The sequence below is a fragment of the Alosa sapidissima genome, chromosome 15 (assembly GCF_018492685.1).
Source record: "Alosa sapidissima isolate fAloSap1 chromosome 15, fAloSap1.pri, whole genome shotgun sequence".
Taxonomy (NCBI): domain Eukaryota; kingdom Metazoa; phylum Chordata; class Actinopteri; order Clupeiformes; family Clupeidae; genus Alosa; species Alosa sapidissima.
The window spans coordinates 20360847-20387382 of record NC_055971.1 but is presented as its reverse complement, the minus strand read 5'-3'; the positions used below and the strand labels follow the sequence as shown (position 1 = coordinate 20387382).

Below are 26536 nucleotides of genomic sequence, written 5' to 3'. Positions count from 1 at the left end.
TGTGTCTCCAGAATTGTCCTGCTGTTCTCTCACACTGCAAAAAAAGAAAAGTCAGTGCTGTCCAATTTATCAAACCATATGTTACAATTAGGGACCGTTCGTTATTTATAAACGGGGCCACCGGAGGAAAATAGGGGAGGGTCATGTCTTTTTATTCTTTGTTGAGGGGAGGGTCACCTAACTTTATTTTGTCTAGGAGGGGGGGTCACCCATCTTTTGTATTAATGAAAACAGCAAAAAATCAAAGTGGCTTGTTTGATTGTTGATTTCTGTCGCCATATAACGTTCTCTTTCATCCCATAGCTCCTTTCAACATTGAACAATGAAAATAAGGGAGATTTCCCAGGTTTCTCACGCAAAATACGGAAAATGTCAACATCCGTCCCCACGTTGGAAGGGTTTGAGCAACAAAGTAGCCTACTTTATTCACGCCTAACAGCCTATATCCATTTGGTCAACTTTATCCAGCCCTAAAAAAGCTAAATTTAACTTTGGTTTACTTAGTTTACCGTGTAGCCTAGCCTAACTTTAAACAGTGTGCATGCTTATAAAGCATACTTGTGCTTCATTCATCCACACATCCAGCTCCTAACGTTTTGACAAGCATTTCTACCAATTGACCTTGTTCCTGCCCATCTCTAGCTTTGCTGTCTCCATCCTTTCTGTTTTTGTTGTTTGCAAAAAAATATATAGTAGGCCCTATTTATTGGTAACCAGCAACAAGTGCAATTTGTTAATCGCTGTCATTCTCTCTCCTGCCAACAAAAATGTGTTACGTTCCAAGTAGTGCGTAATTCTGCTTCATACAGTTGAACAAATACATTGGTCATATAAATAGCCAGTTTATGGTCTACAGTGTAGAGTTGGTAAGTTATGGTAGGCCAACTTGGAGTGAATATACAGGGGGATTTCTTTGGCTCTTAGCCTGGCAGGTGCGCACATAGACATAGCCTACGGCCGAACACTGCAAGCGCCAATGAATCGTGCTCTCACGACAACCACGTCGTTAACTTAAATAGGCCTACTGTAGGTTAACATCACTCTGAGTTCGCATTTAAGCAAGCAAAACGATGATTTGAATACATCTGTTTCTCTGGAAGGGCAAGGGGTAACAACAGGACAACACACAGGCCAGAATGCAGGACTAATGTTAGGAGAGTATTACAGTAATATGGGATATTCTACGGGAAAATATTAAAACGGCAAGACAGCGGGGAAAAGTTAAAATGATAGGCCTAAACCCGGAAAAATTTGGCATGTTAGGTATTTTTTCGGTCCCTGTGATTATTTGTGAAATTGTGCAAACGGCATTTTCAAGTCATTTGAGAAAGAAGGAGTGTAGTCAAGCTCCCAAATTGACGCTCGTCTGAGAAATTGAGTTTTGGACAATGTTCAGCTTCGGCAGCTTTACAATGACTGAGGAAGCCTAGAGACGAGTCCATAGCAACAAGTTCATGTGTTGAATTTGTTATTACCCAGTGTGCTTTGTTGAATGGTCTCAATGTTTTATTGTTTTATTTCATGTGAATACTTACTAGAGGAGTAACTTATTTCAAGTAGGTATGCAGTTGCAGGAAGTGTGCATTTAGTTACCATGCTTATTGTGTTTCCACAACAATGTTAGTGAGTAAATCTACTATCTTGGTGAAGTGTGATGTGTAAGATCAGAAAGCAGAGGGTGAGTTTAGAAAGATTGCTTAAGTCGATGTCTTTTCATAGCGCTTTACAGCGTGGGCGGAAGATATCGACAATTGGCCGGGGAGGGTCATGTCTTTTTTAAAAAGACTGCTGGAGGGTCGTTGAAAATTTTCTTGCAGGCTGGGGAGGGTCATGCAACTTTTGATTGAAGCACTCAAAATCCCCGTTTATAAATAACGAACGGTCCCTTACATAAAACAGTCTAGTTTTGAATGAAACATAACCTTATTGTCTTCAAATAGTCATTCCAATCAAGCAATCTATTTTTCTAATTGAATCACATAAGGTAATCATATGTGAAAAAAAGGAAAGGTTTCTCCATTTCATTGTGTTCCCATGAGCCTTTGCAAGAGACAAAGCAAATATTTTTGGTAAAACCAATAGGCCTACGTTTGGTGACGTGATATCATAAAAGTGCAAAACAGGAAGGTGATCCCCTCCCGCCCTTACACCAACCTCAAGAAGTTTCTTCAGAATTTTAACCATCAGTTTCTTGAGAACTGTAACCATCAGTTTCTTGAATCAGCAGAATACATGGAAACCATTATGTGGTTCTAGCAACATTGCTCAAAAAATTGCCTCATGTATCCCCATATATACAAAATGCCCATATTTTATATTATATTATAATTTTTATACATTTTGATATATTTTTGCCCATCCCTGTCTACTCCTATGTTTTCATGGTCAAGGATTAAGGATTAAGACAGTAGTATGTCAAATCCATGCCCAAAGCAGCCTAGTTGTCCTGGAGAACAAATTATAACATGAAAGATTCAGTTATCATGGTAGCAGGGTTTTGAAATAAATTATAGTTATGTGCAGGCAGCAACTATATAAACTTCAAGTCGTTGGACAAGAAAAGCTGTACACAATTATATTATTATTAATGTCATCTCAACATTGATATTATTATTATTCTTGGGGGTGGAGGGGTAATATCATATTGTTGCTTATTGTGCTTCATATCTCCTCATACCTATCAGCCTCTTGAAGAGTGAGAATGATGTAGCTTGCCCTGAACATTACAGTATTTTTCTGGCAGGACTTTTTGTATTTTTTTTAAATAACAGATCACTAGATGACATACAGTACCCTTTGGGCTGAGTGCTCCAATAACTGCAAAAGCATTTTAATAGCCGTATCGTTTTAATAGCAGTACCAGCAACTACATGAAATGATGGAGAGTATAGATGAGACAACATGTTTTAACAAATATTTAAAGTATATCTTTCTGAAATTTTAATTTTACTGATCTGAGCAACAACAAAAAACACCTCATTTCCCTCTTTGGCTAGCGTCACTGTGCAAGAGTGGGAATGGCATGTAGCTTGCGCTCCACCTCGTTACAGTATTTTTCTGGCAGGCCAGCAGCCCTGTAAAGATGGGAAAATAATTACAGTCAGATGCGCTGTGGAGAGACGATCTCCACAAAACTGGACCAAAACCATTACAAATTACATTACATTATTTGTAAGAAGACCAATAATTATGATATATCAATCTGTTAATCTGTTCCACAATTACAACCCGCCCCCCCCCGCCCCTCCCCAACACACACACATATCTACACATGCCCACCAAAACACAAACACACACATACACACACACATAACCCCCCCGCCCCCCAACACACACACACACACACACAGACACCAGTGTCTTGAGGCTGACCTGAGCTCCTGAAGTTTCTTCTCTTTAATCACGTCAAGGCGCTGGCGGCGTTGGCGGGCTTCCTCGTCCAGACGGTGGCCCTCACAGAAGAGCTCGCGGCGCTGTGCCACGGCGGCCATCTCGCGCTCCCGTACCTGCTGCCGCACGCCGTCCGCATGCCGCAGAACTCGCTGTCTGTGCTTCTCCTCACGCCCCTTCTCCCGCTCAATCGCCTCCAGTTGAACCCTGAAAAGTGGGGGAGAACGGGATATGAGGGCACATTTTTTTTTGGTATTACGTTTGTTATTATGACGGCCGGGCAGCGAAGCGGCGGTCATATAGGTTTAGTCAGATTATTTATTTTTTCTTTTTTTGTTTTTCTTTTTCGCATGTCCAAATTTCCGTCAAGGATTCCCGGGACACTGAAAGACCGGGGTACACGAAACTTGGTGGGCATGTAACCCCACAAAGGATAGCATGGAACCATCGTTTTTCATTTTGATCTGTAGCCCCCTGGCTGGACTGGACCCCCTGAAAGGAGGGTAGGGCAGACACAGTTTTCTGTGAATATCTCGAGAACCGTAGGGTTTAGGAGGACCATTTTTTTTTGTATGTTGATCTCAAGGGGCCATGTCAACCCATTCCATAACCACTCATTTCATGTATAGCGCCACCTAGTTAAACACAAAAAAGTAAAAATGAGGTGTTGTAATCGCAGGTATCTGTGACCTAACATAGTCAAAACTGTACAAAATTGGAAGTGTAGGATTATTATGACACCCTCTGAATGCACGCCAAGTTTCGTGGAATTCCGTTCATGGGGGGCCACACAATAAATTAATTTATGTTACTATACACCAACTGGCCTGTAGGTGGCCGGAGACAGTTTTCTGTGAATATCTCGAGAACCGTAGGGCCTAGGACAGGGGTCTCCAACCTTTTTGGGAATGAGGGCTACCTGAAGACCCGAAATCGTATGGAGGGCTACTCATTTAAAACAAACATACCCTCACCCCTTTTTTGCGAGGGTAGTCCTCCTAAATAATAGGCCTATGTGATATTTACTTTTAAATTATCAATATTGTGTAGGCCTATAAGTCTTTATATATTAAGCAACTGTATTTTCAACTTTAATATCAATAACCTATGCAACACTACCAACATTTTTGTTCAGTTTGTTCATTTCAAAGTTTGCATGGGGAATCTAATCTTTTTTTTTTTTTTTTTTTTACAAAAAACAACAATCTTTTTGCCATTAATAATTTGGGTTACAATTTGTACCCAATTTATACCCACCCACCATTATGAATTCTGTTTAAGTTCTGATTTCAGTGGACAATTCGGTTTTAACATTTCAATAGTAATCGCCCACGCCACCCTAACATATGAAAACTCCTTTTAAAGTTATTGCACACCTGAAATCTCTCCATGATCTGACAAAAAAGGTAATGCACAGTCCTGCTCAGTCATGCATGCCACAACATTTTCAGCGCTATTATACGGCAGTAGCCTACTGGGGAGAAAAGGCCTGTGAGCAAAAGCAATTGTTTTTCAGTCCTTGAACAATCATGCAAGAACCGTATTTGACGAACATGGAATGGCCACAGAACAACCACCAGTGATCCCCGGACCACACTTTGAGAAACACTGGTCTACGAATATGACTGTGGTCCAGTCAAATCTTTTACTGTCTATGGTCAAATCCCAGCCGAGCTATAACTGTAGCTCGACTTACCTGTGCATGTAAACATACTGACTGACAAAAAATCTGAATGAGTAATTATAACAGACGAGTAGCCCTGTGGACACACAATATTGTTTGAAAATTGAGATGTGTGAAACACTATTTGACTCAAATGGTAATCAGAAATAATTTGTTATAAAAAAAACTTCTTTTGACTAAAACTAGACTAAAATGACGAGACTTTTAGTCGACTAAAACTTGACTAACAAAAATGATATTTGAATGACTAAATATGACAAAGACTAAAAAGGACATTTCGTCACAAGACTAAGACTAAGACTAAATTAAAAATAGGTGACAAAATTAACACTAGTATAGACTTAAATATCTATTGAAAACTTTACAATGGAGCGTGTTTTTAGAGCGTGATCTGCAGGCGACCTGTTGGCTATTTTTAGAAGGTGCGCTGGGGGCGCCTCATAGCCGCTCCGCGGGCTACCTGGTGCCCGCGGGCACCGTGTTGGAGACCACTGGCCTAGGAGGTCCACCTTTTTTTTATATGTTGGTATTAAGGGGGCATGTGTGTGAGTGTGTGTTCACACACATGCCCCCTTGTGTAAGTGGATGAGGCTCTGAGAGACTGCTTCGAGTGTACTGACTGGAGTGTGTTACAGAATGGAGAGGACTTGGAGGAGGTCACACAGTGCACAACTGACTACCTGAACTTCTGCATGGACATTGTTGTTCCCACCAGAACTGTACGCTGCTTTCCCAACAACAAGCCTTGGATAACCAGCAATGTCAACAAGCACCCTTCTCAACAGGAAAAAGATGGCGTTCAGAGAGGGGGACATGGCAGAGCTGAGGCGCGTGCCAGGGGAACTCAAATTCAAGCTGAAGGAAGCTAAGGAGGATTACAGAAAGAAGGTGGAACAGAAGCTGCAGGAAAACAACTTGAAGGAGACATGGGACTGCATGAAGGTTATCACTGGCCTGAAGAAGAACAGCAGCTCTGTGGAGGGGGACCTGCACAGGGCGAACCAGTTGAACCACTTCTACAACAGGTTTGACTCCCCTGCTCCAGCTCCAATGGCGGTGGTCTGTCCACCATCCCCCAGCCCCCACCCTCACACCCCCTCAATACCAGCGCAACACTCACCTCCATCATCACAGGCTATCGTACCCCCACCATCACTGGATTTTGCACCCCTCCCCCACATGGTGATCACGAACAATGAGGTGACAACGACCTCAGTCAACAGCCATCAGACACACAGATCCCAGATGCACCCCTCCCCCTCCCCTCTCCTTACACCCCTCACCATTACAAAGGATCAAGTGACAGTCCAACTTAAGAAATTGCGCAGCAATAAAGCAGCTAGGCCTGACAGACTGTGCCCAAGGCTACTCAAGGCCTGTGCTGCTGAACTGGGGGAACCACTGAAGCACATCTTCAATTTGAGCCTACGCCTTGGACAAGTTCCAACACTGTGGAAGACATCATGTCTCACCCCTGTCCCTAAGAAGCCACACCCTAGTGAGCTTAATGACTACAGACCTGTCGCTCTTACATCACATGTGATGAAGACAATGGAGCGATTGGTCTTAGGCATGCTCAGACCCCAGGTACGCCATGCACTAGACCCGTTACAGTTTGCTTACCAGGAGAAAGTGGGCGTGGACGATGCCATCACTTATCTTCTACACAGGACACATTCCCACCTGGACAAGGGGAAAAGTGCTGTGAGAATCATGTTCTTTGATTTCTCAAGTGCTTTTAACACCATCCAGCCCCTCAGATTGGGAGACAAGCTTTTGCAGATGGGTGTGGACGCTCACCTGGTAACCTGGATTACAGATTACCTGACCGAGCGACCACAGTTCGTCAGACTGAAGAACTGTCTCTCTGACACTGTGATCTGCAGCACCGGAGCGCCACAGGGAACTGTGCTCTCTCCAGTCCTGTTCACCCTGTACACATCTGACTTCTGCTACAACACCGAGTCATGCCACATGCAGAAGTTTTCTGATGATACTGCAATTGTGGGGTGTATCAGGAACGGGCAGGAGGAGGAGTACAGGAGCCTGGTGGAGGACTTTGTGCAATGGTGCAAACTCAATCATCTTCAACTTAACACTTCAACGACCAAGGAGATGGTGGTGGATTTCCGCAGGTCTAAGCCCACTCTGCTACCAGTTCAAATTGATGGGGTCAATGTGGAGGTGGTTAGCGCCTACAAGTATCTGGGTCTCCACCTGGACAATAAACTGGACTGGTCAGCCAACACTGATGCACTCTACAAGAAAGGGCAGAGCAGGCTGTACTTCCTGAGGAGGCTGCGGTCCTTCAATGTGTGCCGTAAGCTCCTCAGGATGTTCTACCAGTCTGTTGTTGCCAGCGTCCTCTTCTATGCAGTAGTATGCTGGGGTGGAAGCACAAGGAAGAAGGATATGGGGCGAATTGACAGGCTGGTAAGGAAAGCTGGCTCTGTAGTGGGAGCTGAACTGGAGTGTATCACTTCACTATCTGACAAAAGGACCCTGAACAAACTGATCAACATCTTGGACAATGAGTGTCACCCACTCCACAGCACTATTGTTAAACAGAAGAGCCTGATCAGCTGGAGACTTCGCTCACTGCCTTGCACAACTGACAGACTGAGAAAGTCATTTGTCCCTAGGGCCATTGAACTGTTCAATGCCTCACTTAAGGGAAGAGGAGAGATAGACTTCTCTGCATAGTCTGTCTGCCTCTTCATCCCCTCCATGTTTGGTACTGTCTGTCCACTAGCCACTTGTACCACTGTCTTTATGCCTCACTGTTTGCGTGCTATATTAGCACATTAGCACATATGCATAACCCCCCCCTCCATGCCACAGCCGAACTGTGGCCACACTTATACATTTTCTTAAATAGTTAAATATATAGATATATAGACTTTCCTTTACTTTATTTCTGCATTGTTGCACTGTTGACTTACTCATTTGCACTATCACCATGACTACTATCACCATTGCACTACCACCATGACACTCATTCACACAGAGCACCTTAGAGCACCTTACCATACCTTACTATGCACAGAGAATCACAGGCTCAGTCCCTGCCTCAGTCATTGCAAGCGCCTCTGATTTATTAATCACCACTATGTGGATACTGTTTTTAGAATTGATTTAGATTAAGTGTTAGTGTAATTTGTAATTTTGTTATTTGTATTTTAGTATATTTTTATATATTGTATTAAGTGTTAGTATAATTTGTATTTTAGTATATTTAGCATATTCTTTATCTTCTACTGTCCTTACTGCTTAGTTGTGTTTTTATATTATATACTTTAATTACTCTTCTGCTGTTAAAGAATGTGTTTGTCTTGTATGTATGCTGCTGAGACCTATCTATCTATCTATCTATCTATGTCAACCCATCCCATTACCACTTATTTCATGTATAGCGCCACCTAGTTAAAAATTAAAAGGCAAAAAATTAGGTGTTTTCATCACAATATCTCTGGCTGACATGGTCAAAACTGCACGAAATTGAAAGTATAGGATCATTATAACACCCTCCGAATGCATGCAGTTTTGTGAACTTTCGTTCATGGGGGGGCCTTACAATAAAATAATTTATGTGTACATTTAGTGACCGTACACCAACAAGGATTCCCGGGACACTGAAAGACCGGGGTACACGAAACTCGGTGGGCATGTAACCCCACATGGATAGCATGGAACCATCGTTTTTCGTTTTGATCTGTAGCCCCCCCGCTGGACTGGACCCCCCGAAAGGAGGGTAGGGCAGACAGTTTTCTGTGAACACACATACGCAGGCAAACACACAAACACACACACACACACACACACACACACACACACACACACACACACACACACATTAACATAAACATGTACACGCACACATGCACACAATTCAAGAATTTCTCAGAATTATGAACAGGCAAGATGGGGGTGGGGTTGTATAAAATGAATTTTACATGTGAAATCTATGAACTAATCATGTTTTGGTACTTGTTGTCTAGCAGATACCAGTGAGAATTGAGTGTGGATAATGCAATTTAGTGAGACAGTTAGAATCATATAGGCCTTTCAGCGTGATTTATTTTTGTGGAAAAAATGTGCTGGACTGGGCGGCGGTCATATTTTGTACCGTTCTGCGGTACATCTAGTTGTCATTGTCATTGTCATGGCGTGGTACTCTTGTCTACACATCTTTTTGCATTTTATCTGACAGTGTTCAGGGCAGGGCATATAGCTCCAGGATAAATGTTCATTGTTTCATTGTTCATCAACAGAAGTGATGTTACCCCACCATCGCTGATATAACCTTTAACAACCACACAGCCCATTGTGTAGTCTATGAAAATATCACTCAGCTCTTGGATTAACATGATACACATGATTTACACTTGTGATGCAAAAGAATAAAGTTTGCATAGATAGATAGATAGATAGAATAATTCAAGAATAAGCATTAATAAGCATAATTAAATGCTTTTGAATTAATTTTCTGCCGCATATCGCCTTTACTATCTACCCCACTTTTTGGACAACTGACATATCGGTTTTACATACCGGTTATCGGACTTCTTTTTTTGGTAATAATTGATATTAGTCCAGTGGACAGAAAGGTGAACCTGGAAATGTTGAGTACACCAAAGTTTTATGATGGAAATATATAGTATGGGTTCCCAGCATGCAGAAACTGCCGGATGCTAATTTGCATATGTTGGGCAATTTGTGTAATTGAACTAATTAGCATAAATTAGCATCACCTATATTGATCATATTATAAGAGCTGCTTGGCCAAAATGGACCATTTTAGTATGTTTTTAGGGGTTACTGGAGATGCTGAGTCCATATCTGACATTTTCAAGATTCAAAATCACTTTCACAAAATCACTGCCAATCTTGACAGCATTATGATGCATGAACTATTTGTTGTGCCCTTGTCTCTGGCAGATGTAAATGGACAGCTTCATTCAGGTTCAAAGGCAGTGTTTACTAAGATTCTAGAATGGATGAACCAATGCTCATCATTTATGGTCAAGCTCTGGTCATTGCCATTGGAAAGCCACAAGCAGCAAAGAGTTTTGGGGACCTTGCTGATGTTTTTGTGGAATCTGTTCTCAGAAGTGGAGCACAATTCCAGCGAATTGATGTTTTGTTTGATCGCTACCACACACATTCTATCAAAAGTGCAGAAGATATGCAGAAGATGTCCAGAAGACCAATTGAGAGCAGAGATTTGCCTCTTCCTGCAAAGTGGGAGAACTTCATTGCTCATGCAGACAACAAGGCTGATCTTGCACACTTTTTATCCCAACAGCTGATTGTTGGAGCTCCAGCAAATAAGATCATAGTTGCTGCAGGTGGCTTCAGTGATGAAGAGAGAGTTGAAGCCTCTAATTCAACCTTTAACACTGACTGCTTGGAAACCAAGCATGAAGAAGCAGACACATAAATTGTTCTTCACTGCATTAGAAGCAACGCATCAAACATTGTTGTCTCAGCGAGAGACACCGACATCTTGGTACTGCCGATTGCCCATTTCCACATACAAGGATACAAGGAAGTTTATTGTCACATGCATATAGTTACTGGAAGTAAGAAATGCAGTGAAATTATGTCTGGTGTCAGCCTATTTGTGCATTAATGGGGGGGGGGTAAAGAGTGCAGTAGAAGAGGGGTTTAGTAGATTAAGTGGCAAGGGCTGCATAAAAAAGGTGGGGGAGGATTGGGATTGGGTGGGGGGCACCAACAAGGAGCACCCAAGAGCAACAGGGGCAAGGAAAAACTCCCTTACCAAGGAAGAAACCTTGGGCAGATCCACGGCTCAAGGGGCTAACCCAACTGCCAGGGGTCTTGGTGTGTGTGTTGGGGGGATGACAGGGGAGATGGGATAGTGTGCTGTGTATGTGGGGAGAGGGCAGTGTGCAATATGTGTGTTGGGGAAGCTTCCTCATGAGACAATGTGCTGTGTATTGGGGGGGGGGGGGGGGGGGCAGTGTGCTGTAAGTATGTTGGGGATGTGTGTTGGAGAAGTTTCCTGATGAAATGTGCTGTGTATGTAGGGGCAGTAGGGGGGGGGGGGGGGGGGCAGGGACTTACTATTGCAAGCAGAGTACTGTATGTATGATGTATGTGAGTGATGACAGTGAAGATGTGTGTGTGGGCGGGAGGGGAGTGGAGCAGTGACTGTGTGTGTGTGTGTGTAGTGTGTAGGTGGGGGCAGTGTGCTGTAAGTATGTAGAGGATGTGTGTTGGAGAAGATCCTGAAGACAATGTGCTGTGTATGTAGGGGGGGGGGGGGGCAGTGTGCAGCAAGTATGTAGAGGAGGCTTACTGTAGCAAGCATTACATTACATTACATTACATTACATTTGGCTGACGCTTTTTAACCAAAGCGACTAACAACATGGTAAACAGTAAGTTTTGGAACAATTCTCACAATTTTAGGACAGTTTAAAAAAACATTAGAGTACAGTAAGAATAAGTGCGTCGGTGAGTGCTGTTTTTAACAGTTACTTGTCAGTTTAAAACGGCTGGTGAGTGCTAGGATCAGTAAGACTTGTTGTAAGTGTTGCTATGAGAGTAGATGTTCTCTAAAGAGCTGGGTCTTCAGGAGTTTTTTGAAAGTGGAAAAGGATGTCCCTGCCCTTGTAGGAACTGGCAGTGTGTTCCACCAACGAGGAACAACAGATGAGAAAAGTTTGGATTGGCTTGAGCGTACCGGTGGTAGAGCTAGACGTCGTTCGTCAGAGGAGCGCAGCGGTCTGGAGGTAGTGTAAATCTGTATGAGGGCATTCAAGTAGGTGGGAGCAGAACCGGAGACTACTTTGTAGGCAACCGTTAGAGACTTGAATTTGATGCGGGCCGCCATAGGTAGCCAGTGTAGCTGGATGAGCAGCGGGGTAACATGTGCCCTTTTGAGTTGGTTGTAGACCAGGCGCGCCGCCGCGTTCTGGATCATCTGAAGTGGTTTCACTGCGCAGGCTGGGAGACCTGTCAGGAGGGCATTGCAGTAGTCGAGTCGTGAGATGACTATTGCCTGAACCAGAAGTTGGGTAGCATCTTGAGTCAAGTAAGTCCTGATTTTCCGTATGTTGTAGAGTGCGAAACGGCATGACCGGGCGACTGAGGCAACATGATCTGAGAAGTTTAGTTGGTTGTCAAGAACAACTCCTAGATTTCTTGCAGTCCTGGTCGGTGAAACAGACAGGGAGTCAAATTTGATGTTGATGTCGTGGTGTATGGTAGGTTTAGCTGGGATGACCAGCAGTTCAGTCTTTGAGAGGTTCAGCTGGAGGTGGTGTGCCTTCATCCATGTAGCTATGTCTGAAAGGCAATCCGAGATCCGTGCTGAAACCAGGGGGTCGTCAGGTGGAAAGGACAGATAGAGCTGTGTGTCGTCTGCATAGCAGTGGTATGAGAAGCCGTGCGAACGGATAATCTGTCCCAAGGAGGTGGTGTAGATAGCAAAGAGGAGGGGGCCCAGCACTGAGCCCTGGGGGACCCCTGTGGTGAGATGGTGAGGTGCGGATAGCTGACCAAGCCATGATACGTTAAACGAGCGTCCTGTGAGGTAGGATTCAAACCAGGAGAGAGCAGAACCGGAGATTCCCATGTCAGCGAGTATAGAGAGAAGGATACGGTGATTAACCGTGTCAAAGGCAGCCGATAAGTCAAGCAGAATGAGTACTGATGACCGAGCGGTCGCCCTGGCTTCTTTTAAGGCTTCTGTTACAGACAGCAGAGCCGTTTCGGTAGAGTGGCCGCTTTTGAACCCAGACTGATTTGGATCCAGAAGGTTGTTCTGTGAAAGGAAGTCAGAGACCTGTTTGGAGACTGCTCGTTCAATGCCTTTGGATAGGAAAGGCAGTAGTGAGACAGGGCGGTAGTTCTCGACTTGAGCAGGGTTGAGAGAAGCTTTCTTAAGTAACGGTGTTACCCGGGCCATTTTGAACGCTGTTGGAAATGTGCCGGAGGTTAGCGAGGCATTGATCACATGTGTGATAGCTGGAGCGATGGTCGGGCTGATGGACTGAAGTAGGCTCGTAGGTATAGGGTCCAGCGAGCATGTGGTAGGACGGCTGCATGTCAGGAGTCTGGACACTTCACTCTCGGAGAGAGGCGTGAATGCTGAAAAAGATGTTCCAGCAGTCCCTAGAGGTTGTAGGAGTGCGGTATCTGAGTCAGATGCGTTGAGTGGGCATGTAGAGAATTGACTGCTGATTGCCGCCACTTTGTTTGTAAAAAATGAGGCGAGGGTATCTGCAGTAAGGCTGGATGGAGGAGGAGGCAGCTGAGGGTTGAGTAGCGATTTGAAGGTTGAGAAAAGTTTTCGAGTGTCTGTAGCGCTGTTGATTTTGTCATGGTAGAAAGCAGTCTTAGCAGCAGTGATGCTGGCTGAGAAGGAGGTCAGGAGTGTCTGGTAGTTTTTGAGGTCGTCAGCTAGTTTGTGCCATTTCCTCTCCGCGGCTCTGAGTTTGGTGCGCTGCGATCGGAGGGTATCATTTAGCCATGGATGAGAATGTTTGGATCGAGCTGGCCTTGTGGTAAGAGGGCACAGCTCGTCTAGACACGAGGTCAGTGTGGAGCAGAGCGAGTCGGTGGCTTCATTAACCTCCAGAGAGGAGAAGGTGTTGAGTGGAGGTAGACCGGAGGCAACCACAGAGGAGAAGTGCGTTGGAGACAGGTTCCGGATGTTGTGGTGGAACGTGACCATCGGCTGAGGAGCCGGAGGCTGTTCTGACAGGCTGACGTTGAACTGGATGAAGAAGTGTGTGGGATGAAGGATGAAGAAGTGTGTGGGATGTGTGGGATGAAGAAGTGGTGATGTAGGAGGTCACACTGTGACCTCCTACATCACCAAATGCATCGATGATGTTACAGAAATAAAACACATCACCACTCGGGCCAACCAGAAGCCATGGCTGACAGGAGACGTCCACAGACTGCTGAGGGCCAGAGACAAAGCCTTCAGAGCTGGAGATGTAGCTGGCCTAAGAACAGCGAGGGCTAACCTGTCCCAGGGCATCAGGAAGGCAAAAAAGGATTACACAGACAAAATAACAACACACTTCAAAGACAGCAGAGATGCACAGAGCCTATGGCAGGGCATACAGGCCATCACTGACTACAAGCCTGCGCCACGGAGCTGTGAGAACAACACCTCTCTGCTAAATGACCTGAACAGTTTTTTCGCCCGTTCTGAAGCACAAAATGACACTCACCCACAGAAAACCCCACCTCCCCCCCATGACCAACCCCTGTACCTGTCCTCTGCCAGCGTGAAGAGGACACTAGCCACCATTAACCCACGCAAAGCAGCAGGCCCAGACAACATACCAGGACGAGTGTTGAAGGACTGTGCAGAAGAGCTGAAGGATGTTTTTACAGACATTTTCAACACCTCTCTGGAGCAAGCAGTCATCCCATCACTTTTCAAAACTGCCACCATCATACCCGTGCCAAAGAAATCATCACCATCATGCTTCAATGACTACCGTCCTGTAGCACTCACGCCCATAATCATGAAGTGCTTCGAACGGCTAGTCATGTCACACATCAAAGCCACCCTACCCCCCACCCTGGACCCCTTCCAGTTTGCATACCGAGCCAAACGATCCACGGAGGATGCAATCTGCTCTGCCCTCCATCCAGCCCTCACCCACTTAGACAATAAAGACTCATATGTGAGAATGCTGTTCATAGACTTCAGTTCAGCATTCAATACCATAATACCACAACAACTCATCAGCAAACTGGACAAGCTAGGATTCAGTACCTCCCTCTGCAACTGGCTGCTGGACTTCCTGTTGCAGAGACCACAAGCAGTACGTGTCGGGGACAACACCTCAAGCACTCTGACCCTGAGCACGGGGGCCCCTCAAGGGTGTGTGCTCAGCCCCCTGCTCTTCACACTGCTAACACATGACTGTACAACCACTCACAGCTCCAACCATCTGGTGAAGTTTGCGGACGACACAACACTGGTGGGCCTCATCACTAAGGGCGATGAGGCTCACTACAGAGAAGAAGTAGACCTGCTGGCTAAATGGTGCAAAGACAACAACCTCCTGCTAAATGTCAGCAAGACCAAGGAGATTGTTGTCAACTTTCAGAGAGGCCACAAACAACTGCCACCACTGTCCATCGACGGAGATGCTGTGGAGAGAGTGAGCAGCACAACGTTTCTGGGGGTGCACATCAGCGACGACCTCTCCTGGACCACCAACACAGCATCACTGGCGAAGAAAGCCCAGCAGCGCCTCTACTTCTTGCGCAAATTGAAGAAGGCAAGTGCCACGCCTCCTGTCATGACTACATTCTACAGAGGGACCATCGAGAGCATCGTCTCCAGCAGCATCACAGTGTGGGGCGGAAGCTGCACAGATCAGAACAGGAAGACCCTCCAGCGCACTGTTAACACAGCTAAGAGGATCATTGGAGCACCACTCCCCTCCCTGCAGGACATTTACACCACCCGCCTCACCCGCAAAGCACTAATGATTGTCAAGGATACAACCCACCCTGCACACGAACTGTTCAGCCTCCTGCCCTCCTGCCTCCGCTCCCGCACCACCAGACTGGCAAGTAGCTTCATCCACCAAGCAATCAGGATGCTGAACACTCTACCCACTCTCCCATCACTGACAGCCCCCCCCACCCACCAGCCACCAGCCAGCCAGGAACCTAGGAAACTAGGATCCTGTCTACCCTAACCCCCCCCCCCCCCAACACCGCCCTGTGGAACTGCACTGTGACTGCGCAGCCTAACGTGTTGCTGCTTCACATCAAGCCTGATATACTTGAAATTACTGCATACTGCATATCAATGTAAATATACAGGTCACACAAGCACAAGTTTAAACTTCATGTAACTGTTAAGACTATATAAATATACAACACAACTACCTCTATTTTTTTTATATATATGTCCTATATTTCTATTTTGATACATACATGTTCTATATTTCAGTCTTGCACTTTAATTTAATGTTTATTGTCTATGGCTATGTCTATAGTATGTCTATGTCTGTATTTAAAGCATGTCTATGTCTGCATGGGAAAGTAAGAAACGAAATTTCAATTCTTTGTATGACCAGTGCATGTAAAGAAATTGACAATAAAAGCCGACTTGACTTGACTTGAAGTGGTCAGAAAGATGGAGAGGTGTCACCATGAGGGTGTCTGTGCTGCAGTTCCGAGTGAAGATCAAGTCAAGCTCTTTGCCAGCTTTGTGAGTCGGTGGGCTTTGAACCAGTTCGAGGTCAAAGGAGTGGACCAGGGCCAAAAAGTCCGCTGAGCCTGGGGCATCTAAGTGGATGTTCATATCACCGAGAACAAGAAGCGGACAGTCATGCTCAGGGATGGAGGATAGCAGAGTGTCAAGTTCGTCAATAAAGTCGCCTAGTTGGCCTGGAGGGCGGTAGATGACCAGCACGTAGAGTTTTGCTGGGGCGATCACTGTGATGGCATGGAATTCGAATGAGACATATTTGTTTGAAGGCAGTAGCGGGGTGAATTTCCATTTGTTGGAGATCAGCAGGCCCGTCCCGCCTCCTCGTCCAGATAGGCGAGGGGTGTGGGATAGTGTAAGGTTAGTGGAGAGTGCAGCCGGGGTGGCTGTGTTCTCTGGTTTGATCCAAGTTTTCTGCAATGGCCGGTGATAACAGATATGGTGGAACGGCACATTTTGCCTTTGTCGGTGCCTGTGCGCGGTGAACTTGCATGTCTTGACCGTGTCCGTCTTAAACGAGGCTGGCTGAAACGAGGGCTGCCGCTTATGCTGCCGCTTCAGCAGCAGCCACTATTTTTATTCTGCTAGGAATTGCATGCAGCTGTCCTCCTGTCTCACTAATGATGCATCAGCGTAGACCGCCCTCTGACGTTCGCACAGCTTAGATTGTTCAAAAGGGTGTTAATTACTGTCAACTGAAAGTCCGCTCGCTCACACCGACCGAAACTCACAGTTTCAAGTAGCCTCCTCCCTCAGCTGTTCCCAAACGCCCAGAGTCCAATTCTAACAATTGGAGAGGATTTGGCCAGTAGTAGCCTATGTGTTCTTGCTTTCTCTCTCCCAACTCACTGCAGTTGTTGTCTGATTACCTGAGAGGTGCTCCGATATTATAAGGAGCTAGTCACGTCTGATCCCGCCCTCTGACATTCGCACAGCTTAGATTGTTCAAAAGGGTGTTAATTACTGTCAACTGAAAGTCCGCTCGCTCACACCGACCGAAACTCACAGTTTCAAGTAGCCTCCTCCCTCAGCTGCCCAAATGCCCAGAGTCCAATTCTAACAATTGGAGAGGATTTGGCCAGTAGTAGCCTATGTGTTCTTGCTTTCTCTCTCCCAACTCACTGCAGTTGTTGTCTGTGACAACAACTGCAGTTGTCTGCAGTGTGCTGTATGTATGTGAAGTGATGACAGTGATGATGTAAGTGTGTGTGTTGGGGATGGATGGAACCACAGGTCCTTGATCTGCTTCCAGGTTTTCATGCGCTGACTGGAAGTGACTCAACTTCCTGGGATGGAAAATGGAGGAAAGTTCACTTGTTCCTCAACTCATGTCACTACCTCCGGTTCCGGATGCTTGTGAGGAGTTTATATCCTGTGGTTGCACCAAAGAATGCAAGACAGCTAGATGCAGTTGTAAGCCTAACCCATGTACTGCTGCTTGCAAATGCAGAATGTCATGTGATACTTGTATGAATCAATAATAAGTAAAAAGTAACATTTCAGAAAACTGAGTTTTACGGTGATATCTGTTTTTTTTGCCCCATTCATACGGTGGTGTTTTGAAAGTGAGAGAGACGCATATTGTTTCAGATCAAAATATTAAGAACTGGTACCCTAATGAATATGTTATATAGTGGATTTATATTCAGGAGACATTGAACCTTCAAAATATCATGTATAACAACTTTTCCCCTCAAATGGCTTCATCCAATGTGTACGAGTCAAATTTGGAAATTTGTGCATATTAGTGCATATTTCAGTAGATTAAGCCTCATTTGCATATTTAAACATTACATTTCAGAAAACTTGTAATACAAAAAATACTTGTCTTAATGTAAGTGACAAACTGTGAAAGTTTTGTGGTGATACATAAAAAGTTTAAAATGTTACCCTATCTACCAATATTTTTCTCACCTGAGTGCAAGGCAAGGAGTGCACTGAGTGCAGTGCATTTGAATGAAAATTCCGAGAAACTGGGGACCTAAAAAAATGTTATATGGTGGATTTGTATTAAGACAATTTGAACTATCTAAAAATGCTGTACATGTATAACAACTTTTCCTCAAAAATGCCTAAAGGGTTACAGAATCCTGAAATCTGGTCCTGACTCGCCAGCACGCTGCTGCAGCTGAGGCGAGCAGCAGCAACAGACCAACAGACGGATTCCACCGAAAATTAAATACAAATAAAATACAAATATTTTCTCCCCTTATCACCCGCGGGCCGTAACCCTGGCATCACTGACTTAGGCCTTATGCCGCAACGCTACATACTCATAATAAGAAGTTGCACCTTCTTTCACACATACATTTGAACTCATTGAGTGCCAAAAATGTAATATTACGTTTTTCCTTCCCATGCGTTGAGTGCCAAAAATGTAATATTACGTTTTCAGCTTTTTTTTTAAATTAAGAAACTAGACACTCTAACACACCTTATATGTGATTTTGGGAACTCTGTGATGAATGGAAATGAAATATATGACGATCGAAAACTCATGAAAACGCACAATCTGGACATTTTATCATAACTCGGTTGCCGCTTTGGGTCGAATCAGTGACGCATGCACGTCAGGTCAAAACCAGGCCCTTTTCGTGGGTCTATCACTAGGTGGCAGTCTCACCAGGTTCGCTGTATGTGTTCATAGCTATAACACAGAATATGCTGTGGCTGTACAAAAATCATCAACAATGGTCTCGAAAAATAATCAACAAGTAATGTCAAGTATTTAACTAGTTATACTGATGATGCAAAAATCGCAAATTAGCAAACTAATAAAGTTAATATGGAATGTTTTGGTGTTTATGAACAGGATGGGGGGCAAATCGGCATCTTGCGTAGCGTAGTGAAACATGCATACTTCGGTCAATAAAGCTATAATTGTAACTCGACTCAACTGTGCATGTAAACGTACATACTGAATGAGATATGCAAATTGTGTTTTACTAGGTGAATACTCTTATAGCAAAACCTAACCAGTTAGCTATTCAAGAAATGTGTTCAGGCAACTAAGCATTTGGTTCAGAGAATAGGGTTTAGTGTTTTAGCAATTGTGAAAAACTGTAATCCATAGGCCCTGAGAACCTCATTAGGGTCATAGTGAATCATGAAAACCATGAAAGGTTGAATTGGTTGGAGGTTGGATTTTTCTTGCTGTTTTCAGTGTGAAACTAAGGGCAAAAAGTTATTTTTATACCTCTTTTTACTCAGAGGAGTGAATGAGTGAGTGAGTGTGAGTGTGTGTGTGCCTTTGTGTGTGTGAGCTTGCCCACCTCAGCACCCTCTCAAACTCAACTCTCTCCCGGCCAGCTTCGATGGAGAGCAGGTGCTCCTTGTGTGTGACCTGCTCAAGGCGAGCTATGCGCAGCCTCTCCTCCTCCTCCATCTTCTTCTGGATTTGCTCCTTCTCCTTCTTACGCCACTCCCGTTCTGCTGCTTCCTGGTTGCGCCGGGCCCGGATCTCATCCTGACACAGGTAGGGCAAAAACTGCTCAGTCACCAACTAGCAAACAAGCTTCAGGGAATGTCAGTCTGATGCTCTACACATGATGTCTGATCTCTTTCAGTTTCTATAAACATTTGTTGAAAAACCATGCAAGCACACATGATTAATTAGAGAAAATACAATGGAAAAAAAAACAAAAAACATATTGTGTCATTGTCTTTCAGAGGCAGCTAAGATGAAACTCATGGTCACAAAATAAACTACAAATAGACAATCAAATGCTGAAATGATAGTAAGAGGTGGTAAAATGGATTGCATTTATATAGTGCTTTAATTGACTCGTCCAAGCACCTAAAGTGCCTCACAAGCCTCACATTCACCCATTCACACACCAATTGCGGAGGCTGCCGTGCAAGGCGCCCACCTGCTCATCAGGAGCAGTAGGGTTAGGTGTCTTGCTCAGGGACACTTCAACAGGGTCAGGAGGAGTTGGGCTCAAACCGGCAACCTTCCAGTCTTCCAGTTGCTGGACGACTCCTCTACCTCCTGAGCCACTGCCGCCCCAAAATATAAAGAATTCTGGCATGGTAATTTTCAAAGCGGCCTTTAAAATCTCTCTTTCATCTAAGTACAGTATGCAAAATCATTTTCTGCAACTGAACAATGATAAGACAGAAGTCCTAATTATTTGCCCTAAGACCCAGAGAGAAATCATTATGACTGCCGCTAGCATAGCTAGTGCAACGGTCATATACGGATTGTCAACTTTTACTTTGTACTTTGTGGTACATCTAATTATTATTATTATTATTGGGCAATTCCATGGAAAATTATGTTTTTTGTAACACCCATAACGCCAATAAAATGTGATGGTATGGTATGACGTGAATGATTACATGAAATTTGAGCATTTGCTATTTTTGGCTAATACTGTTACATAACTTTCTTAGTTAGTTCTCAGTCTATTGTGTCCTCTTGCAAATCAGTTGTTAGATTTACAGTTTGGTTCAAATATAGATGACCAATAGAGGACCTCCAGATACATTTGCATAACATTTTTACATTTTCATGTGCGCCTTAAAGATCCTGTTACCAGGTACTCTTTGTTTGAAGCTTGATACCCTTCCCCTTGATACTCTCTCCCTTTGCCATGTAAAAACTAGGTAAATATCTTTAATCAGTTTAATTCTCAATTAGTTTGTCAACATCGTCAATTGTGTGTCAACACCGTTAGTTGTGTGTCAACACCGTAAGATGGAGTTTTCATTTTTATATATAAAAAAAAAAATCTTTAAAAAAAGTTTATTTTGTTCAATTGAGTATGTTCATACATTAAAACGCCAACTTATCTACATGCATCAGTGTCTTCTGTGCACAAAACCACTGATTGTATATATTAAAAATGAAAAAAACTAGTAAACTAAATGAAAGTAATTTAAAATGACGTATTCCAAAACAATATAATAATATTAAAAGTGTATACAATGCAATTTATCACTTAACCTTGCTAATGAATTGCTACTTAAGGAGATGACCAAAAAAAGGATTTCCTGTCACAGACAGGAGCCTGTAAAGAACAGTTTTCTCTTGTTGTCTCTAGGATCACAAGATCACCGATGTATTGCCAAAAGAAATTATGTAATTTAACATCACACACAATGGCAACAAAGGAGAAGAACCTGCCAGATTCTTAACAGAAGCACCTGACCGCAACTATTGCACCAACAGGGCAAGTGTAAACATGCAGTAAGTGCTCATCTCTCATCAGGATGACATTTATGAGATGCCAAGTGAGATCAGATTCCCTGAACAAAGAGTGATTTGTTCAGGGAACTTTTACCAGTTTTACCAGGGGGGGGGCAATACATTTGGAGGGCACAGTGTATCTGTTTGTGTGATTGTCATTGTGTGTTTGTGTGTGTGTGTGTGCGTGTGTGTGTGTGTGTGTGTGCACATGTGGATATACAGTATGTGTGTGTGTGTGCGTGTGTGAGTGAGTGAGAGTGAGTAAGAGTGTGTGTGTGTGAGAGTATTTGTGTGTTTAAGAATTAATTGCTCTTCCCACAAAATAAATTTAGATTAAAAAGGTACTTAAAAGTACCTGTATAGTATACCTTTAAGGAGATGACCAAAAAAGGTCTTTCCTGTCACTGATTAACTTGTCCTGTCACCCCCCCCCATCTGACTCCACAAAAAAAACACATTTAAATCGCTTAAGGCATCTGACTCCAGAAAGATGTCTGGAAAACAGTCTTCTCTTGTTGCCTCTAGGCTCTGATGAAAGATCTCCGATGTACTGCCAACAGGTAGTTCACAAAGTGTAGTGAAAACAAAGAAGAACCTCACCTTCTGCCAATTTGACAGGTCTGGACTGCAGACTCTTTTACTATGGAGCTGTACTGTTGTACTATGTTTAGCATTGTTTTCCTAAAATAAAATCATTCAGTATACCAATGCTCTTTAGAGTGTCAACTATTTCAGATTTGCATACCTAAAACTAAAAGTTTTTCGTTTTTTGGACACATTACATTTGTATATTAATTTGCCAAACTTGTGAAATAACCCTTCACTTTGCATCAGAGCTACAAATTACCGATCTGACAGAGGTTCAGAGCATAGCAATACTATAACATATGACTGAGGTGGATGTTAGCTCAGTTACACAACAGTAGGCTAAGTAAAACACTAATTTTACAAAGCTAAGGCTCAGGGCAGCTGTCACGTCCATAACGCCAACTTAATGCCATGGTATTTGTATGATGCAAATGATTATGTGAAAAGTTTTTCATGTACATTCTACAACCAAGAAGAGTGAATGCTCAAATTTCAAGTAATCATCATTCACATCATACCATACCATGGCATTGTGTTGGCGTTATGGACGTGACAGTTTTGCGTGGAATTGCCCCTCAACAGAATCCTGGGATGTGCATGAGCTATACTACAACAGGTAAAAACTGGAGGCAACCATAGGTACCAACCATGACCAGGAACCTCTTCAGTTCACATCTTGATCACCAAACTCCACTCACAAACACCTCCCCAACTCCTGGCCCCATAATCCCCCTCCCCAACCCCACTCCCAGTACACTTACACACACACATGCACACACACACACACACACACACACACACATAAACAAGCAGGGACCGCAGGGGCTTGATGCTGGACAGATGCTCACCTGTTCTGCTTTGTAGTCCCGGTCTCTCTCCTGCAGGGCCCGGAGATGGGCTACCTCCTTCTCCTTCTCCCTCTTGATGCGCCGCTGCTCTGCCTCGTACTCCGCCTCCCGTTGCTGCAAAGGGGTGGGAGGAAGGAAGTGGTGGTGTGGTGTGTGTGGGGTGTGGGGTGTGGGGTGTGGGGTGGGGTGGGGGGGGGGGGTTGGGTGCAGAAACATATGGTCACATGAAAGGTGCTATAGACATGGAGAACGGGTTTTTAATCACTTTCTCTCTCATTTTGGGTTTCTGGTCTGGTCACCTCTGAACAGCTGTTTCTGTGGCGTAAACACACACTGAAGGCCCACCCCAGACTGCCCTCCATCACCACCACTGTCATGCCATGACCCAGCATTTATGTACAGGATGATTGTCAAAGTCAAAGTCAAAGTCTGCTTTATTGTCAATTTCTTCACATGCCAAGACATACAAAGAGATCGAAATTACGTTTCTCACTATCCCACGGTGGAGACAAGACATATTCTACCAATTTAAGTCCACAGACAAACATAACATTCAAGTAAACAATAAAAAAGTAAACAAGAAGGCACATACAATGAAGAAATAAGAGCAGCAAAATTGGGTTGAAATTGTGCAATTGTGCATAGACAGTCAATATAATAGTGCAAAGTCAGGCCAATAAATGGCTGAGGTAGTTCTGTTTGACCTAAGTAAGCAAGTGGCATAGTGGTGCAAGTTATGTAAGAGCAGCAGAAGTGTGTTGTGTTTTCAGGACAACAGGACAACAACAACAAGTTGCAAAGTGTGCAAGTGTACAAGTGGAGTAGTGCAAGTGAAGTAGTGCAAGGCAACCATTGTGGGTCCAAAGTCCAGGATGTTATGTAGCTGAGGGTGGAGGAGGGGAAGGGGGGAGAGAGTTCAGCATCCTAACAGCCTGGTGTATGAAGCTGTTGGTGAGACTGGTGGTGCGGGAGCGCCGGCTTCTGTACCTCTTCCCGGAGGGCAGTAGATCAAACAAATTGTGAGCGGGGTGACTTGCATCACTCACAATTGTGGTCGCCTTGCGGGTGAGGTGGGTGGTGTAAATGTCTTTCAGGGAGGGGAGTCTAGTGTTAATTTTGTCACCTATTTTTAATTTAGTCTTAGTCTTAGTCTTGTGACGAAATGTCCTTTTTAGTCTTTGTCATATTTAGTCATTCAAATATCATTTTTGTTAGTCAAGTTTTAGTCGACTAAAAGTCTCGTCATTTTAGTCTAGTTTTAGTCAAAAGAAGTTTTTTTATAACAAATTATTTCTGATTACCATTTGAGTCAAATAGTGTTTCACACATCTCAATTTTCAAACAATATTGTGTGTCCACAGGGCTACTCGTCTGTTATAATTACTCATTCAGATTTTTTGTCAGTCAGTATGTTTACATGCAAAGGTAAGTCGAGCTACAGTTATAGCTCGGCTGGGATTTAACCATAGACAGTAAAAGATTTGACTGGACCACTGTCATATTCGTAGACCAGGGTTTCTCAAAGTGTGGTCCGGGGATCACTGGTGGTCCGCAAGCTATCCCAAGTAGTCCGCGAGCAGACGTGGTAAAATATAATATAGATGAGTTGTTTGCAATATTGAACCAACTTGTATGTAAAAACAGTCAGGAGGTTGTTGTCCCTGCACCACGTGGTCAGAAGGTTGACCTCCAACCTGTATTGAGTCTCGTCGCCCTTGGTGATGAGACCCACCAGAGTTGTGTCGTCAGCAAATGAGTCTCTTTTTTTTTTTTCCAGGTGGGTGAGGGTTGGGTGGAGGGCAGAGCAGATTGCATCCTCTGTGGACCGTTTGGCTCGGTATGCAAACTGGAAGGGGTCCAGGGTGGGGAGGAGAATGAATTTGATGTGTGACATGACAAGCCGCTCAAAGCACTTCATGATGATGGGTGCCACGGGGCGGTAGATGATGATGGCAGCTTTGAAACATGATGGGACGATGGCTTGCTTCAGGGAAGTGTTAAAGATGTCTGTGAAGATTGTCTACTAGGGGGCTGGTAGGGTAAGACCAGGGTGATGTCTAGGTCAAAAAATTCAGACATTTGTGTTCATACATACCGTCTGGATTCCAGTGTATGTCTGGAAGTGGCTTGTTTGTCTGTGTTTGTTATGTCTACTGGCGGATTGACAGTTTACTGCTGTCTGGGTCTGGCAGCTGCATAGAGTTTGGACATTTAAACAAATATTCGGCGTTGTTCAAATGAATTCATTGGCATCTTAATTCTCACACTGTGTGTTGGGTGCAGTGTCAAGCTATATTGTACTACGTGACACTGATTGATGTGAAAGTTTGCTGTGCACTTTGCTGTGCTGTCTTCGTGATGCTTCTTTCCCCTACGCCCCCAGACAGTTTAGTTTATCTCTCTCTCTCTGCCCAGTGTGCCTGTCTCTGCTGTTTGTTGTTTGCCCTGGTGCTGACACCAATCATGGTGGGACCCCACCCCCTCACATATCTCTGCAAGTTGCTGCTGCATACTGGCTGGTTCTTCCCCCTCTGTTACTTGGGCCTGTGGAATGTGCTGTTATTGATTCTCCTTCTGTCTTTTCTTAAGATAAAGAAGTGACTGTATTTAATTAAATATATATATATTATACTACTGTCTCACACCCACAAAGTTTAACCTAAAAGAATCTAGTTTGGTTTGTTTGTTGGGGTGGTGGTGGTGCTATGTTGTGGTAGCGGTGTGTTGTGGTGCTGCTGCTCACCATCTTCTGTCGGGTGTACTCCATGGCCCTCAGGTCGGCCAGCCTCTCCTCTTCCTGCTTGTGCTCCTTCGCCAACAGGCTCTCCTCATTGATGCGTATGATCTCCAGCTGAAGCCGCATCTGATCGTCTCGCTTCCTCTCCAGGGCCTACAAGGCAGGGGTGAGAGGGCGGTGTCACCTAAAGGTGGTTAGGTAAATCAGAGGTATGTCCCAGGCTTCACAGGGTGAGAAGATGTGTGTGTGTTGTTGGTTTTGCCGGTGTCTGGCTCACATTTTCAGGAACACTGTTTTTTTTCCACCTGCCATATCAATGAATCATATCAAGATAAAAAACAGACAACCTCCACACAGATATCAACAAGCATAGACATGTGCTTGTTAACAGCTCCTGGCTGTTGGCTAAAAACAAAAGGTGAAAGGCATATATGATTCTAACTGTCTCACTGAATTGCATTATGCTCACTCAATTCTCACTGGTACCAAAACATGATTAGTTCATAGATTTCACATGTAAAATACATTTTATACAACCCCACCCCCATCTTGCCTGTTCAAAATTCTTGAATTGTGTGCATGTTTATTTTTATGTGTGTGTGTGTGTTTGTGTGTGTGTGTGTGTGTGTCAGGCTTGTGCAAAATTCCAGAATTTAATTGAAACTGGCTCTTAAATTCCAATTCAATTCTTGAATTTCACTTGCACATTTCACAGGAAGCAGAATTGCAATTCGAATTGTGCACAACCCTGGTGTGTGTGTGTGTGTGTGCATTATGCATACGTACATATGTCTACTGAGAGTGTATGTGTCATATGTATGATTACTGTGAATGTATGTGTGTGCGTGTGTATCTGTTTATGCACATATGGAATGGG

General features: G+C 44.1%; 1 protein-coding gene and 1 long non-coding RNA gene across 4 annotated transcripts in view; one reads left to right on the top strand and one right to left on the bottom strand.

Annotated features, from left to right (window-relative positions):
• Positions 1 to 2916: 2916 nt before the first annotated feature.
• Positions 2917 to 26536, bottom strand: part of cfap45 (cilia and flagella associated protein 45) — a 28726-nt gene continuing 5106 nt past the window's right edge. For all 3 annotated transcript variants that reach the window (XM_042064544.1, XM_042064543.1, XM_042064545.1), the window contains 5 exons: positions 25666 to 25812; positions 22923 to 23036; positions 19568 to 19761; positions 3373 to 3597; positions 2917 to 3074 (listed from right to left, as the gene is read on the bottom strand). In XM_042064544.1, coding sequence (XP_041920478.1) covers positions 2999 to 3074; positions 3373 to 3597; positions 19568 to 19761; positions 22923 to 23036; positions 25666 to 25812 — 756 coding nt within the window. In that variant the 3' untranslated portion in view covers positions 2917 to 2998. The remainder of the gene's footprint in view (positions 3075 to 3372; positions 3598 to 19567; positions 19762 to 22922; positions 23037 to 25665; positions 25813 to 26536) is intronic.
• On the top strand, positions 21463 to 22631 carry LOC121684479. Its single transcript, XR_006023145.1, has 3 exons — positions 21463 to 21475; positions 22399 to 22408; positions 22456 to 22631. It is a non-coding gene; the product is annotated as an uncharacterized LOC121684479 (long non-coding RNA).